Below are 17391 nucleotides of genomic sequence, written 5' to 3' on the forward strand. Positions count from 1 at the left end.
GATTCTCTATGGGGTTCAGGTCAGGAGAGTTGGCAGGCCAATTGAGCACAGTAATACCATGGTCAGTAAACCATTTACCAGTGGTTTTGGCACTGTGAGCAGGTGCCAGGTCGTGCTGAAAAATGAAATCTTCATCTCCATAAAGCATTTCAGCCGATGGAAGCATGAAGTGCTCCAAAATCTCCTGATAGCTAGCTGCATTGACCCTGCCCTTGATGAAACACAGTGGACCAACACCAGCAGCTGACATGGCACCCCACACCATCACTGACTGTGGGTACTTGACACTGGACTTCAGGCATTTTGGCATTTCCTTCTCCCCAGTCTTCCTCCAGACTCTGGCACCTTGATTTCCGAATGACATGCAAAATTTGCTTTCATCAGAAAAAAGTACTTGGGACCACTTAGCAACAGTCCAGTGCTGCTTCTCTGTAGCCCAGGTCAGGCGCCTCTGCCGCTGTTTATGGTTCAAAAGTGGCTTTACCTGGGGAATGCGGCACCTGTAGCCCATTTCCTGCACACGCCTGTGCACGGTGGCTCTGGATGTTTCCACACCAGACTCAGTCCACTGCTTCCTCAGGTTCCCCAAGGTCTGGAATCGGTCCTTCTCCACAATCTTCCTCAGGGTCCGGTCTCCTCTTCTCGTTGTACAGCGTTTTCTGCCACATTGTTTCCTTCCAACAGACTTACCATTGAGGTGCCTTGGTACAGCACTCTGGGAACAGCCTATTTGTTGAGAAATTTCTTTCTGGGTCTTACCCTCTTGCTTGAGGGTGTCAATGATGGCCTTCTTGACCTCTGTCAGGTCGCTAGTCTTACCCATGATGGGGGTTTTGAGTAATGAACCAGGCAGGGAGTTTATAAAAGCCTCAGGTATCTTTTGCATGTGTTTAGAGTTAATTAGTTGATTCAGAAGATTAGGGTAATAGGTCGTTTAGAGAACCTTTTCTTGATATGCTAATTTATTGAGACAGGTTTTTTGGGTTATCAGGAGTTGTATGCCAAAATCATCAGTATTAAAACAATAAAAGACCTGACAAATTTCAGTTGGTGGATAATGAATCTATAATATATGAAAGTTTAATTGTAATCATTACATTATGGTAAATAATGAAATTTAACACTATATGCTAATTTTTTGAGAAGGACCTGTATAGCTACGGTATGTGTTTTTAAAACTTTTGTTTTTATTTTGTTTAGGATGTACTTTATTCTGTCTGCAATCCTGTAGGAAAAGTGGAACGCATAGTGATTTTTAAAAGAAATGGAATTCAAGCCATGGTGGAATATCCTTTATACGGGTGGAGATCAATTTTTCACATTATTTGGCGGTAGCAAGACAAATAGTAGGTCTGCACACTCGTACAGCTTTCTTCCACAGTTAAGAATAAATTCCACAAATATTAACCAGCCCATGTATTTACATCCAAACGCACGAGTAGGAATGATGCCCCAATGCCTACATAACCCAGGTAAGAGCAGATTTGTATGCATTGAGAACGTGAATGTCTTTTAAGGTGAGGCAGATAGCTCAGCATTTAGGTGCGCTCCTGTGTGACCATTACCTGGGGTGAGCAGGTGCTTATTATCAGCTTGTGTTCCCCTGAGGTCTTTGTCACTAACAGCAAACACATCCCATGGGGCCACAGTAGTGCATTATTGCCTACCCAGTCTTTTTATTTTGCTGATATAACTGTTTTTATACCAAAGACATGTGTATTTGTGAGAATGCATCTTTGTCCTAAGGCCTATGAAGCTTGATCTTCCGTATCCCACTTTGATTGCTATAATATAGCTAGCAACATTTACCCTTTAGGGTCTGCTTACACATTGTTTCAACTTGTCAATATATTATTATTTTTATTTTTTTGTACAATAAACTTGTCTAAACTGCTTTCTTACACATGGGGTAACCATAATAATAATCTTCTACTTGATACAGTGGCTAACAAAAGTATTCACCCCCTTGGCTTTTTCCCTATTTTGTTACATTACAATCTGTGTTTAAATATTTTTGTAATCCGATTTGTATGTGATGCATCAGCACTAAATAGTCTAAGTTGGGGAAGTGAGGAAAATGTAGGCATAAATTACATTTATGGGATCAAATAACTAAAAATTGGCATGTGCATATTTCTGGTGCTAGCAATTACCTTCATAAGTCACATTCTTGGTGAAAGGACGTCCACCGGTGAGCAATCTAAGTGTCACATGGCTGTCAGTATATACACTTTACCAGCCACAGAGGCTGCAACACCAGCAAAAGGGACCACTAACCAAACACCATGAAGACCAAGAAGATCTCCAAACAAGTCAGGGACAGAGTTATTGAAAAGGACAAGACAGGGTTGGGTTACAAAAAAATAACCCAATCTCTGATGATCCGATGGAGCACCATCAAATCCATTATCATCAAATGGGAAGAAAATAGTACCACAACAAACCTGCTAAGAAAGGGCCACCCACCAAAACTCTCAGCCCGGGCAAGGAGGGCATTAATCAGAGAGACAGCACAGCGACCAAAGGGGGAACCCAGTAGGAGCTGCAGAGGAGCAAAACAAGCATGGTTTGGAGTGACCTAGTCAAAGCCCAGACCTTCATCCAATTGAAAATCTGTGGTCAGGCTTAAAGGTTGCTTTGACCAGATTAAACCATCTAACTTGAAGGAGGTGGAACAGTTTTCTCTTGAAGAACTATAAGGGAGAGTGCAGGGCTTTTCAGCCTAGGGGTACCTGTGGACTGGTGGGAGTGTTGGGATTAGCTTACAACTATCCCCATAGGGACTGACAGGGATATTGGCTGTCCCTGCTTTCCTCTGGAAGATGCAACCAGGGAGAAAGACATACTCCCCTGGTGCAAGTGCACCACTGGACTGGTGAGAATGTTCCAATTTACAGACTTTCACACCTGACTAATACTTACTGTTGTTTTTACCTATTATCTTTAGGGTCGACACATTGTCTTTATTTGCCTCTAGAGTTCCACTTTCCGAACGGGAGAAAAGGAAAGCTCCTATACCTCTAACCTACCTATTGCTACATGTCACCATTTCTCTTAATTTAGAGGGTCTGACACTATTTTGACTCTAGAGGTGTGTGTATAGGTTTGTTTCACTCTCCAAAAAATAAAGGAATGGTTCTATACCTGTAATAATTTTTAAGACCACATCTATCTGTCCCGTGCACACATGCGCATTTTAGATTGCTCTTTTATGATTGGGTGACGTTTGTTGAGCGGTATCATACCTTGGTTCAACACTCCTCACCCCATGTTGTTTGTTCTTTGCTATATCTGACCTGGTTTCTCTTACTGCAGGAGAGGCCAGCCCTTTTATTTTTCTCTTGAAGGAGAGGACAGAACCTCAGTCCGTATCATTGTGGCTTGTTCTCCCAGACCGGAGGTCCCATTCCCAGATTTTAGAGGTGGCACGTTTTGATTTCATTTTATTAAAGGGAACCTGTCATGCACAATGTACACAGAAAGCTGCCAATCAGTGATGTGGGCGGGGTTATGCAGAGCTCCGCATTCAAAGAGAGAGATCTGCAACAAATTAAAACAGTGATTTTATAAAAAATACAACACATAGCCCATAAAGTGGTACGTCGCTGGAATCTGGGGCCCTGCACTTACATCATGCTGCTCTTGGATGTGGATGCAAATATAAGGTGATAAATTTTCTTTAATGGGTTGGAACTCAAAAGAAACTGATTGTTTTAGAGAATTGCTTTATGAGCCGTGTGCTAGTATTACTTCCTTTAGAACTGGGAAAGGTGTAGAATCCTAGCACTGTTTACTGGAGCCACCTACAGTATTCTGTGATGGGCATAACGCAAAATCATCTTTGTGCCATCCATTGGCAAAATCTGGGCTGCAGTAACCAGCTTCTATTCCACACCCAGGCCATTAGAGGGAAAGATATTGATTAACGTGGGCTATTCTTATCTTTTTTATTTCTTCTTCCAACCGTAGATGTGATTCATATTTAATGATATAGCACTTTTTATCATTCACCAGGATTGATTACATTGCAATTTTTGGTGTTCATGAATTATTGCTTGACATTAACTTTGTTTTGTGTAAGTTTAAGCATTTATCTGCATCCATGTTCCTTAACTCCTTTGGACATTTGAGACGGTGCACAGTGCCCAGAAGGCCAAAGCTGCATTGAATGGAGCCGACATTTATGCGGGATGCTGCACACTAAAAATAGAATACGCCAGGGTAAGTCTTCTTCACGGTCTATATATTTTCCAGTTTCCACATCTGCAGTGGCATTAACCATTTGTTTCATTGCTCACAGCCCACTCGTCTCAATGTTATTCGGAACGACAATGATAGTTGGGATTACAGCAAACCCTACTTGAACAGACCAGGTAGGAGCTTTATAATCTTGTTTCAGACATGGGTAAATGTTGGGTATGGCTCCATTCTGGTTAAGATCAAAGATAGCTTCCTTCTTAAAGGTCTTAGTTTAGAACCTGCCCACGTGGTGAACGTTCAGATACCAAGAGAAGCCCCACATGCTGACATGCCTGCAGTACCGTTTCTCTGAACAGATCTATTCCCCGTTTCCCCCTCGCTTTCTATCTGTATACTGAGGGAAGGAATGTACTAACAATCCATAAACTTGCACACTGCATCTCATCGGACAAGACTTTATTCTCCGGCTGAACACGGCATTCAGAAGTCTAGCGGAGGATCATCCAACAGGCTGACTCTTCATGCATCATATCGGCATCAGCTCTCGGGAAATATTCTTCTTAAAACCACAGACTTGCAACTCACTGACTGCATTCTGCATGCATCATCATCACCACAGGCTCCTAGAGATGGACATGGGAAAGCCCTCTGCATACTTGCAAGGATTGAATATGGTGTCATTGCTCCATGAAAGCTGTCACCTGGATGCACATTGACTTAAGTAATGTGAGTGCAAATCATCCTTTTCAGGACATTAGAGGAATGGCAGATCTTCTCACTCAGGACTTTCCAGCTGTGCAATCCTTTTAATATATAGGATCTTACTTTGTGTACGTTCAATAATACAGACAAAATGAGCCCATATACATGTTCTATAAATGAGGGGATATTTTGTACTGTATAATTTCTATGGTGTCACTGTCTCTTCAATTGGGCTGCCTGGGTAATGTAATGTAAACCCACTATAATGTGATATCGAGCGTTCTGTATACAGTAACTGTTGATAACAATACTATATTTAAGGCAACCTTCACAAATACTTGAAGATTTCAAAAGCTTGTTCAACTTAGCAACTACTGTCCAGTAATTCCATAAAAGAGGACCGTCACTTGCTAAAAAAAAAGAGTTAAATACCTTGTAAAGCTCCCCGAGTTCCCCCAAATTCTACCACTCTTTTCCATTTTGCCCTGCATCACTCCATTGCAGACATATTCACATTTGTTGCTTTTGTAATGCAGTATGTGAAATCTCTGCTTGCAGTCCAACTGGGCGTTACTTCAGAGTCTTCTCTGCGGTGTATGCTTTCTCCCCAGATGCTGCCAGTCACAGCTGGTATAGCTGTACCAAACGCTGCCTAGCTGTGATTAGCAGCATCTGGAAGGGGAAGGGAGGAGTGAATTCGCTTGTCCTAAGAAAAACTCTGAAAAAGCGTTGAGTTTGAATGCAAAGCAGAGATTTCACATAATACACTCCAAAAGCAACAGTTGTTAATATCTCTTCTATGGAGCAACACAGCTCAAAATCAGGAGAGCTCTGGAATGTTTTTTACAAGATATTTAACTCCATTTTTTTTTCAGCAAGTGACAGGTCCTCATTGGAAAATGTAACGTGTATATGGATGTAATTAACATCCTGTATGCAGGCCTGCCTGGGGGACCTTTTAAGTTTGTTGTGAAATGCATTTCACAAGATCCCTATTACTCTGTGGTTTTCATGACTTGCAAATCTCCCTTTACACTTAGTTTGAACGACGACATAAGGAATAACAAGCACATCATTAGCACTGATTAAAAGTACTGTACATGTCTATTTATAATTGTGTGGATTTTAGTAGCCTTGGTCAGACCTCTTATGTGTTACATATTAAGTAAGTGGAGATTGAGTGGGTGAGATTATTGCTTCATGTATACTATGGTTCCCCATTCTGTCTGCATATATTTTCTATCCCCTATGATGTGAGCATGTTTCTAGAATAGGAAAGACTGAGTACTGCACTGTGAAAACGTTCTGCTGTCAGATCTGATTGCTCAGATACTTGCCTAAGGCTACGTTCACATTAGCGTTGCGCCGCTGTTGCGTCGGCGACGCAGCGGCGACGCAGCGGCGACGCGCCCCTATGTTTAACATAGGGGACGCGTGCGTTTTTTGGGTGGCGTTTTTCGCCACGTGCGTCGTTTCCGACGCTAGCGTCGGACGCAAGAAAATGCAACAAGTTGCATTTTCTGTGCGTCCGATTTTTGTAAAAAACGACGCACGCGTCGCAAAACGCGCGCGTTTTTGCGCGCGTTTGCGCGCGTTTTAACATGCGTCGCGCGTTGCGTCGCCGACGCAGGGCGGCGCAACGCTAATGTGAACGTAGCCTAACAGTCACGTCCCTGCTCCCTACAGCTGCAGGGTGGGTTAGCAATGCAGACATTGGTCCTTGTGCCGAGGTCTAATGTAAGAATAGATTCCTGGAGCTGATTCAGACTCTTTGTACATCGTGTGCAATCTCTATTCTAAAGTTATGGCTAAATCTGTTTTCATGACTACTGCTAAAATTGCAGGCTTTGTTTAGTTTATCACAATAATGACAGTGACCCATGATTTTGGACACCCAGATTGATGGGGGGTCCTATACCCAGTACCACTATCGCTCCATACACATGAGCTCTGTATACTGTGTATGTGGATTGAGCTGCAGTACCTTATACTGTGTAGAACAACCTCTACACAGTATATGGATGTTGTGTTCTTGCTCCATATACTGTGAAAAAAGGCAAGGTACTGGATGCGCTATAATATAAAATTAAATACATGCTCAATAAAAATCAGGGTGCTCCAAAAATGCATAGATGGAGAACATGACAAAATGGAGAGAAAGCAATGTATATGCACTGTGCACTGATGTAATAAGACCTAACAAGGACCACTTTATTGTAAACGTAGCACAAAACATTATAAAAACATCTAAAAACCACATGACACCCCAATCCGTTTAAGGATGATCTATACCTATAGAAGTGCCCTATGAAAACACAATACATCCAACAAAATTAGACAACAGACGAATGGCAATATAAATAAATAACCATACAAAAATGTATATGACAGAGATAAATAAAGAACCAAAAAAAAAAGGACACATAAAAGGCAATAGATGGGCGTCCCCATTACTGCCTTGTGAGTATCAGGCCCCAAAAAAGAGAAGGTCCCATGCAGTAACCAGGGTAGGCAATACCAATCCACCCACCACCCCCGATTATGTGTAGTAGGGATTAATGACAGAAGAAGGGCACTGTGAAAAAATGTGGACACAATAGAGTAAAGGTACCGTCACACTTAGCGACGCTGCAGCGATACCGACAACGATCCGGATCGCTGCAGCGTCGCTGTTTGGTCGCTGGAGAGCTGTCACACAGACAGCTCTCCAGCGACCAACGATGCTGGTAACCAGGGTAAACATCGGGTAACTAAGCGCAGGGCCGCGCTTAGTACCCCGATGTTTACCCTGGTTACCATCCTAAAAGTAAAAAAAAACAAACACTACATACTTACCTACAGCCGTCTGTCCTCCAGCGCTGTGCTCTGCACTCCTCCTGTACTGGCTGTGAGCACAGCGGCCGGAAAGCAGAGCGGTGACGTCACCGCTCTGCTTTCCGGCTGACCGACGCTCACAGCCAGAGCAGGAGGAGTGCAGAGCACAGCGCTGGAGGACAGACGGCTGTAGGTAAGTATGTAGTGTTTGTTTTTTTTTTACTTTTAGGATGGTAACCAGGGTAAACATCGGGTTACTAAGCGCGGCCCTGCGCTTAGTTACCCGATGTTTACCCTGGTTACCAGTGAAGACATTGCTGAATCGGTGTCACACACGCCGATTCAGCGATGTCTGCGGGGAGTCCAGCGACCAAATAAAGTTCTGGACTTTCTTCCCCGACCAGCGACAGCACAGCAGGGGCCTGATCGCTGCTGCCTGTCACACTGGACGATATCGCTAGCGAGGACGCTGCAACGTCACGGATCGCTAGCGATATCGTCTAGTGTGACGGTACCTTAAGAGGATCAAAAGATAAAGGCAGGCAAGATTCCCAGTACCAAATAGAGCCAACCTTGCCACATAGAAGCCTGGAGGTTATCCAAACAAATGCTTAGAAAGCATGTCCTAAAAATCCTCAGAAGATGCAGAGATGCCTGCAGAGGGGGGGGGGGGGGGGCCCTCAGATGAAAAGGAGCAAGCGGTGGGGAAGGAGGATGGGTGTGGTAAGGCCCCACGCTTGTCGCTGTGGTGCAGCTTCGTCAGAGGAAGTGCTGGCTATGGCCAACTTAGTCCTTAAATAGTAATAGAGATTGCCACAATAATGTAACAATGCCATGTTCTGAGTAATTTTTTAGAAGGTACCCCCCTCTTCAGTTGCATAGAAAGCTCTTCTTTTCTTTTAAACTGGTGGTACATAATCGTACAGCTTAAGTCTGCAAGCAGGACAAATGCATATTTGGCCTCTGCATCGGTCGGGCCATCACTCTGTGTATCCAAGAAACGAATTACTGCTTACCCGCGTGGTATAGCCAGGTCATGTTTGGCCTTAATAGAATGCTAGTCGCTAAACAAACAAGATCAATGGTAATTCCGTCATCACTCATGGCTCCACCTACTCAGTGATGTCCCTACCAGAGGGTATAAGACCGTGAGAGCTCCTTTTTCACTAGTTTTGTGCCCAGGAAAAGAGCCAACAGCAGCTCTGCAAGCTGCTCCGATGCATTCTGATGTTTGCCTCTCCCCCAGCCACATGGTATGCCATGATCTGAAATATGAGAGAACTGTAAGTGTTTTTTTTCATCTTTAATCCCTTTTTATTTGTAATCATCTGTATATACATAATCGTCTCATTTTAAAATATCTTTTTACCCTTTTGTAAACACTGCCTATCTTTTGGAGTAAAATATATAAAATTACTAGCTTCGTTTCTCCTTGCCCTATAATGTACTGTCACGTCCTCTGAAGTGAATTACGCTACTAATTTGGGTTGGCTCCAGACCTCTTATTAAGAAATCAGAGCTGGTGGCAGCGGATTTGTCCTGCGCGTTTGGGATACCTGGCTGCGACGGACGGCGTTGATAATTATTGTTCCCGCCTGAGTGAGAGTAGTTATATCGCCCTCAGTGCCGTGTGCCCAATAGCCAGTACATAGTAAGGCAGCCTTTCTGGCAGGGTGGATAAAAATCAATGTTTTTTTTTTTAAATAAAAAAAATCGGATTTTTTTAATTTAAATCGGATTTTTTTTTATTTAAATTGGATTTTTTTCAATAAACTGCTTTTTGAGGAAAATATTTTACCATCCAAAGGTTCTTCCATCATGAGATAAAGCTGAGTTGTTTAACTCAGTAGAATAAAGGCTGTATATGTGTAACATTCACAATGCCATGCTCTTCCAGAGGTTTCTGTAGGATTAGTGGGCAGTTTCTCTCCTATATTATCACAGACGCTCGCTTTACTTATGCAGTTCTCAAAACTGAATTTGACTCCGCAGAGGTCCCAGCCTCTTCTTGAAGGCAAAAATGTTACAACATGAACAGAGTTGAGAAAAAGACCTTAATCCTATTGTTCTAGGATTAAGGAGGAGGAAGGGCAAGCAGACAAGAAAATGAAAGTGAAACTTTGAGCACAATACTGCAGCATAGCCACAGACAGACAAGTCTGGATCTGTTTGTGTGTACGATCTGAGGTTTATTACATTCTTTCCTTATAATGGCAGCAGGCCGTAAAAGAGACCCAGTTTGGGAATATTTTAATGAAGCTCCTTCGCCTATCGGTAAGGCAGGCATGCGTGCAAAATGCAAACGATGCAACAAAGAGATGCAACACCTGGTGGCGCGAATGAGGCAACATCATGAGAAGTGCGGTGATGAAGATGAGTCATCCTCCTCCTCACACTTAGATTCACATTCTTCTTGTGTTGTGCAGATCTATTCCACTCCAAACAATCAGAAACATATTGTCTAACTTCTTGGACTTGGCACTGAAGGGGTTGATTCTGTATTCATAGGTTTGTAGAACAATAGGATTAAGGTCTTTTTCTCAACTCTGTTCATGTTGTAACATTTTTGCTGTGAAGAGGCTGGGACCTCTGCGGAGTCAAATTCAGTTAGGTAGAAACTTTGATTTAAATCACTGATTTAAATCAAGCCTTATTGACTAGGGATTTAAATCGTGATTTAAATCAGTTAGATTTAAATCAAATCCACCCTGCTTTCTGGCGACTAATTATCCTAGATGCAGTACCCTGACTGACCTGAGGGTAAGGGGGTGCCAGAGACCTGCAAGTTCCAAACCGGAACAAGGAAGTGGGATATAGATAAATCCCCTTCAGGAAAGAACTGGGCAACCAATCATCCCCGATTCATGACATGATAGAGTAAGCGGTGGGGATGATAAAAATATCCTCCCTGTGATTTGTGACAGAGATAAATAAGGATTAGTTACCGATGTGTCCCTCCTCTCACGTAGGGGCCTCAGCATGGGACCAGACCCGGAAGAGTGACTGTGCGCAGGCACGGTGATGCATCAGGGAGCACACAACGTCAATGAAAACTGCGCATGCGCGATATGCTATGAAATCCCAACAGATTTGGTATCACCTGAGCTGTAGGAATACTGTTTTAGACCCCCTATTCTAATGATAGGTGTTCAAAATTTTAGTCTTGCATTTCCTCTTTAAAGAAGCATTCTTCCCACCAAAGTTTTTATCCTCTTAATATATTGCAATTATCATATTATATAAGCACTCTGTGCTAACAATTGATAATTTTTCCCTCTTACCTAGCTAATTCTTCTGTTTTCCATTAGGTCTATGACATCACATTATTAAAAACTGAGTAGCTGAATCCTTCTAAGCTCTATGTAGAAATAGGAGGTCGATTTTCCCTGTGGGAGTCATGAGTCGCTGCAAAAGTCCCTTGCAGGGGGTAGGGGGAACAGCTGGGTCAGGAGATGAGGAGGGCAATGGTTAATGCAGGGACAAGAGACTTGCTGTGTCTACATTGAGCAGAGAAAAGAGAAGAATTATCTGGGTAGAAAGGCAAAGTGAGCAATTGTAATTACACAGGGCCATATAATATAACTATATATTAAGAGGATACAAACTTTGATGGAGTGATTGCTTCTTTGAATTGCCTCCAATTAAATGTGCCACAGCAGCAGAGCCTGTCAGTGTGACATTTGCCTGATTCATTAGTGAAAGTGTTTGTCACTTTCTAGTTGTCATAGCGGAATTTTACATTTCCTGTAGTCTGAGTGGACGGTGGCACTGAGCAATATACACACGTGCAGCTGCCAGCGCCATTTTCCTTAAGACTTCCAAGAGCTCAATCTGCACATGCGCCACCCGCCGCTAGGATGGCGCAAACCACAGGCCCACCACGATGCCCGAATATATAAATACAAGGAAACTTCAAACAGAGATTAAAGAAAATCTACAAAATGGATTTCTTCAGCTGAGTTATCATTTTAATCAGTGTCACACTGATATGGCCCTGGCTGTACTTTCCATAGTAAAATACTGATGGGTTCTCTTTAGAGTTTGGCTTTCTACTTGTCTGGCGACAGTAGTGAGGAATATAAGATGACCTTTCCATAAATGTTTGCTGTGTTTTACAATGGGCCTGGACCATGGGCTTTGCTTGGGAGGATTGATCTAATGGTAGGCTTCAGTAAAATGGCGCCAGTGGCGCTGAGCAATATACACATGTGCAGCTGCCAGCACCTTTTTCCTGCAGACTTATAAGATCTCAATCTGCACAAGCACTGCCCGCGGCTAGGACATCGCCAGTGGGAAACTTTAAATGAAGAAGAAGCCCCAGACACAGCAGAGGGGATAGACCAAACCCATAAAAAGAAGGCCGACAGCACTCACTAAGTTAGGATGCCCACGAAAGGTCTTTCTGAGGCGACCAAGGTGTTTATCCCTATCCATGGGGTTGGAGCATAGACGATTGTATCTGATGGCTTGGCTGTAGACAATAGAGTTTTTTATGTGTTTTGGATGGAAACTGTCCCATTTAAGGTATGTTGGACAGTCAATTGGCTTCTGATACAGGGATGTCTCTATTTCATTGTTCTGCAGCTTAATGATGGTGTCCAAAAAGTTAATTTCAGTGCAGGAGTAGTTGAGTGTTAAGTTGATGTTGGGATGAAATTGATTAAACTGTTCATGGAACGTCTTTAGCTGTAGCTCAGACTCCATTTGATTAAAATATCATCAACGTAGTGGTAGTACGCCAGAGGCCTGATGGGACATTAGGACAAAAAGTCGCTTTCAAGCGTGGCCATGAAACGATTTGCATACTGTGGGGCCATTTTACTTCCCATTGCTGTGCCAGTCTCCTGTAGATAAATCTTGTTGTCAAATTCGAAGTAATTGTGGGTGAGGATGAATTTTATAAGTTTCACCACAGAATCTGCATCAGTCCCTGTGTTTTCCAGGAAGAATTTGCAGGCATTTAATCCATCCTGGTGTGGGATATTGGAGTACAAAGATTCCACATCCATGGTGGCCAGGATGGTTCCTTCTGGTAGAGGACCTATTGCTGATAGTTTATTCAATAGGTCAGTTGTGTCCTGAATGAAGCTGGGTGTATCCTTTACCAGGGGTTTACGAATACCCTCTCTACCCATCCAGATACCTGCTCAGTAAGGGTGCCCACACAAGAAATAATTGGTCTTCCTGGATTTCCAGATTTGTGGATTTTGGGAAGCATGTAGAATGTCCCTGTTCTTGGACTTTTGCTATCAGGTCATCAGCTCTTGTGGATTAATCAGGCATTCAAGATACCAACTTGTTTAGTTCCTTGTAATAATCCTGTGTAGGATCCGACTCCAATTTTTTGTAGTAGCGTGTGACCATAAGTTGTCTGTTTGCTTCTTTCATATCGTCTGATGTGTTCATCATGACTATTGCACCTCCCTTGTCAGCAGGTTTAATGATGATTTCTTTGTTGCTTTTCAAAGACTGTATTGCCTTTTTCTCCTGGGCGCTGATGTTGGATGCTTGTCTCCTGTTAGTATCTATGATGGTGGATTTTATTAAATGTCTCAAGGAGTCTATATATTTATCCAAATGAGGGTTCCGCCCAGGTGGAGGTGTCCAGTCTGACCTCTTCTTGGTTGTTAGGATCCCTTTTCCTTCAGTCTAGGTGGGTTCTGAATCTTCTGTATCATTGAAATATTCCCTCAGGCGCAGTCTCCTGAAAAAATGTTCCATATCACTGCAGAGTTCAGTTTTATCCAGGGCCTTAGTAGGACAAAATGAGAGTTCTCTGGAAAGCACGGCCAGCTCCACTTTGTTGGGTTTATAATCTGAGAGATTAATGACACAGTGAGATGCTTTTGTGTGTGGAATGGAGTGGTTGTCCAAGTTGTCAGGTTTTGGCTTTGTTTTGTATCTGTTTGTATAGAGTCCTGAATTGAGGCACAATCTGTGTAGTTTCTTTTCCTTGTTATGAATCAGAAAGGTTACAGATAGGGCATCCATAGGGTAAAAGTGGTGAGAATGCAGGATGTAAGTCACAATGGCCAGAAATGGTGTTATTCCTCATACACACATACACAACACCTTATTTTGAATAGTTACTTGAAAGCACAGTTACCCTTTCAGTAGGTCCTTGCAGAGCCAGGTCCTCCATGTCCACATGTCTCCTATATATCTAATTGTACTCGGTGTTGTGTAGATTAGCAGAAATAGGTAATGACAAATTGTAGCAATATAATATGACACAATACAAGTATAGTATTGAAAAAAATATTCAGACCCTGTGAACTGTTCCACATTTTTCACGTTACACTCAGAAACGGAATGTTTTTTTATTGGGATTTTAAGCGATATGCCAACACAAAGTAGCAAGTATTTGTGAAGTGTAAAGGAAAATATACATGGATTTCTAACTATTTCAAAAATGTATAAATCTGAAAATTGTGATGTGCATTTGTATAAAACACTCTGTAGTCTGATACCCTTAAATAAACCAAAAGACCAATTGCCACCAGAAGTCATGTATTTAGTAAATTTGAGGCCACCTGTGTATAATTTATTATCAGATTAATTACACCTGTTATGTGAAGGCCTCAGATGTTCGAGAACATTAGGGATCAAACAGCATCATGAAAGTCAAGGAACACACCAGACAGGTCAGGGATAAATTTGTGAAGAGTAAAGCAAGGTTTAGGGTATTAAAATAAAATAAAAATCCCAAGTTCTGAACATCTCACAGAGCATTGTTCAATTCATCATCCAAAAATGGAAGAAGGAAGGCACAACTGCAAACCTACCAAGACGTGGTTGTCCACCTAAATTGACATCCCAAGAAAGGAGAGCAGTAATTAGAGAAGTAGCCAAGAGGCCTATGATCACTCTGGAGGAGCTGCAGAGATCCCCAGCTCATGGGTGGGGGAGAGGAATTTGTTCATTGGACAACTATTAGTCTGGCCTTTATGGAAAAGTGGCAGGAAGAAAGCCATTTTTTTTAAAGCAAGCCACAAGAAGTCCTGTTTGCAAAAAGCCACGTATAGGACACAACTAGCATGTGGAAAAAGGTGATCTGATCAGATGAGATCAAAGTAGAAAACACAGTGCTCGCCACGAAACATGGAGGTGGCAGCATCATACTACAGGGATGCTTTTCTTCAGCAGGGACAAGGAAGCTGGTCAGAGTTGATGGGAAGATGGAATTAGCTAAATACAGGGCAATCCTGGTGGAAATAACGGTTATGAGACTGGAGCATAGGGTCACCTTCCAGCAGGACAACAATCCTAAACATGCTGCCAGAGCTACAATGGATGGTTTAGATGAAAGCATATTCATGTGTGTGAATGGCCCAGTCACATTCCAGACCTAAATCCCATTTGGAATCTGTGGCAAGACTTGAAACTTGCTGTTCTCAGACCCTTTCCATCCAATCTCACTGAGCTAAAACTAGTTTACTAGAAGAATGGGCAAAAATTTCAGCCTCCAGATGTGCAAAGCAGACCCCAAAAGACTCGCAGCAGTAATTGCCGCAAAAGGTGGTTCTACAAAGTATTGGCATGGGGCTGAATACAAATGACTGTCACAATTTTCAGATCTATATTTAATCTATATATAAATACTTGTTACTTCGTGGTGGTATGTCCCATAAAATACATGGAAGTTTGTGGGTGTCAAGTGAAACAATGTGGAAAAGTTCACAGGGTATGAATACTATTTCAAGGCACCGTAAGCCACTCTGGTTGCAACTCTGGCCACCTGCCTACGTGGCACTTTCTACACTATGTCCTTATCAATGTGTGCTGCTGACTGATAAGTGTATTTGATTCCTGCTTACTTTTCCTATCCTTATTTGTAATCCTGTTGTAGAGTAAATTGAATGTTCATGTTAAGTGAAAAAACACCTTTGTATATTTTCCTGTTTGCATAAATTCTGTTCAGCATTGATATTTCACATGTTTATTGTGTTAACTGTGAATTGTTAATTGTGAAACCGTGTAATACAGGTTATTATTGGATTATGCTGAGACCACTTGAAAGGAGTCCTCTGTGAAAATGGTGACGCTTGTAGTAGGAATAAGGTACTGTTTAATGCATGTGATTGTTATATTACTATTCCTGATGTTATGTTGCTAATATACTGTATTACTATATTATACTTTGATCATTAAAGGGGTATTCCACTTTTAGAAACCTGGTCCCCAAACAATCATATACTATTAAAAAAAACCAAATACTGCTGGTCCTTGGCGCCTGCTCCCTGCCATTGCACTGGTCTTTGTGTTAAGCTGTAGCGGTGACAGCCAGTCGCTGGGCTCTTCAGCTCTGGACCCAGGGAGGGCGACTACTATCTATAAATGGATCTGATCGTTTGGAGCCACTTTTATAAACGTGGAAAGCATAGGCCAGCTCTCCTGATAAATGTTTATTTTAGTAAATACTTATGTTCCACATGACGTAATTCTGTAGCATCTTTTCTGAGGACTTTTCTGCAGTTCCCTTAGTAGGGCTCCTACACACACACACACACACACACACACACACACACACACACACACACACACACACACACACACACACACACACACACACACACACACACACACACACGCTTTATTTCTGCACTTGTGTTCTCCAGGAATAGAAAAAAATTAAAGAAAATATCAATATGAATAAACTTTAACACTTGTAAAGGGAATTTGTCTCCAGGTTCTTGCTTTTGTAATCTGAGAGCAGCACTGATTGTACACAGAAAGCAGCCAATCAGTGGTGGGTGCGGGGTTACACAGAGCAGTTGACTAGGTGGTAAATTACACCTTGTCCTGTCATGATAAATGCTGATAAAACACTGATTTTTATTGAAACACACAGCCCAGTAAGTGACACATTACTGGAATCCGGGTTTCAGCCCTTACATCATACTGCTCCCAAATTACATAGCAAAAACCTTGTGACAAATTCCCATTTGGTTAGGAAATCCCTTTTTATCAATAGAGGTAATCACTATGGAACATTAAAATGGTCACAGTTTCATTATACTGACCAAAACCTTCCCAGGATTTTAGAACCAGCAATCATGTGCAATAAAAAACTACACTGCTGTAACCTTGAGACAACCTTTACTATATACTGCCAAGCTATCATCACGTTTTTTGTTTTTTTCTTTTGGGAGGGGGGGTTACGGTGTTAGTTTTCAGCTCGATGTCCTGCCATGACGACTCAACTTGATGAACGATTTGTAGGAAGATCGATGTTGTGTTAGCTTAAATAGCTATGCCCAGCAGGGTCTTCTCCGCCATTATCTTGATAGCATCAATCCATTGGGTTGCTGGTCTTCCTCTGGGTCATTTGCTATTGCACATGTTCACAGACGCCTGCCCCAATATTGAAGGGCCGGTTTCTATCCATGTAAAAGGACGGCACCATTTTAGTATACTAAAGTGATTACTTCCCTCGACAAAGTGAACGGGATTTGCCTATTTAAAGGTATTTAAACATTTATTAATAATGACATTTTCCTATTTTTTTTTTTTTCTATTCTCGGAGAAATGAACTACTCTAATCTGCCAGTGTAATGAGAAGGAGGAGCTGAGCAGATTGCTAAATGGTTTTGAGGGAGAAGATTCCACATCATTTTATTTAATTTAAGTCCATATAATTCTGGACTTGGCAGTCAGGAGGGTGGTCCTAACACG

The 17391-nt window shown here is 42.2% G+C and overlaps 1 protein-coding gene across 1 annotated transcript in view; it reads left to right on the forward strand.

Moving 5' to 3' along the window:
- The window catches only part of HNRNPLL (heterogeneous nuclear ribonucleoprotein L like), a 99108-nt gene that overhangs the window by 49567 nt on the left and 32150 nt on the right, over positions 1–17391 (forward strand). The window contains exons 4-6 of the mRNA XM_069769082.1: positions 1201–1286; positions 4125–4221; positions 4301–4373. Coding sequence (XP_069625183.1) covers positions 1201–1286; positions 4125–4221; positions 4301–4373 — 256 coding nt within the window. The remainder of the gene's footprint in view (positions 1–1200; positions 1287–4124; positions 4222–4300; positions 4374–17391) is intronic.

Source organism: Ranitomeya imitator, chromosome 5 (assembly GCF_032444005.1).
Source record: "Ranitomeya imitator isolate aRanImi1 chromosome 5, aRanImi1.pri, whole genome shotgun sequence".
NCBI classification, from domain to species: Eukaryota; Metazoa; Chordata; class Amphibia; order Anura; family Dendrobatidae; genus Ranitomeya; species Ranitomeya imitator.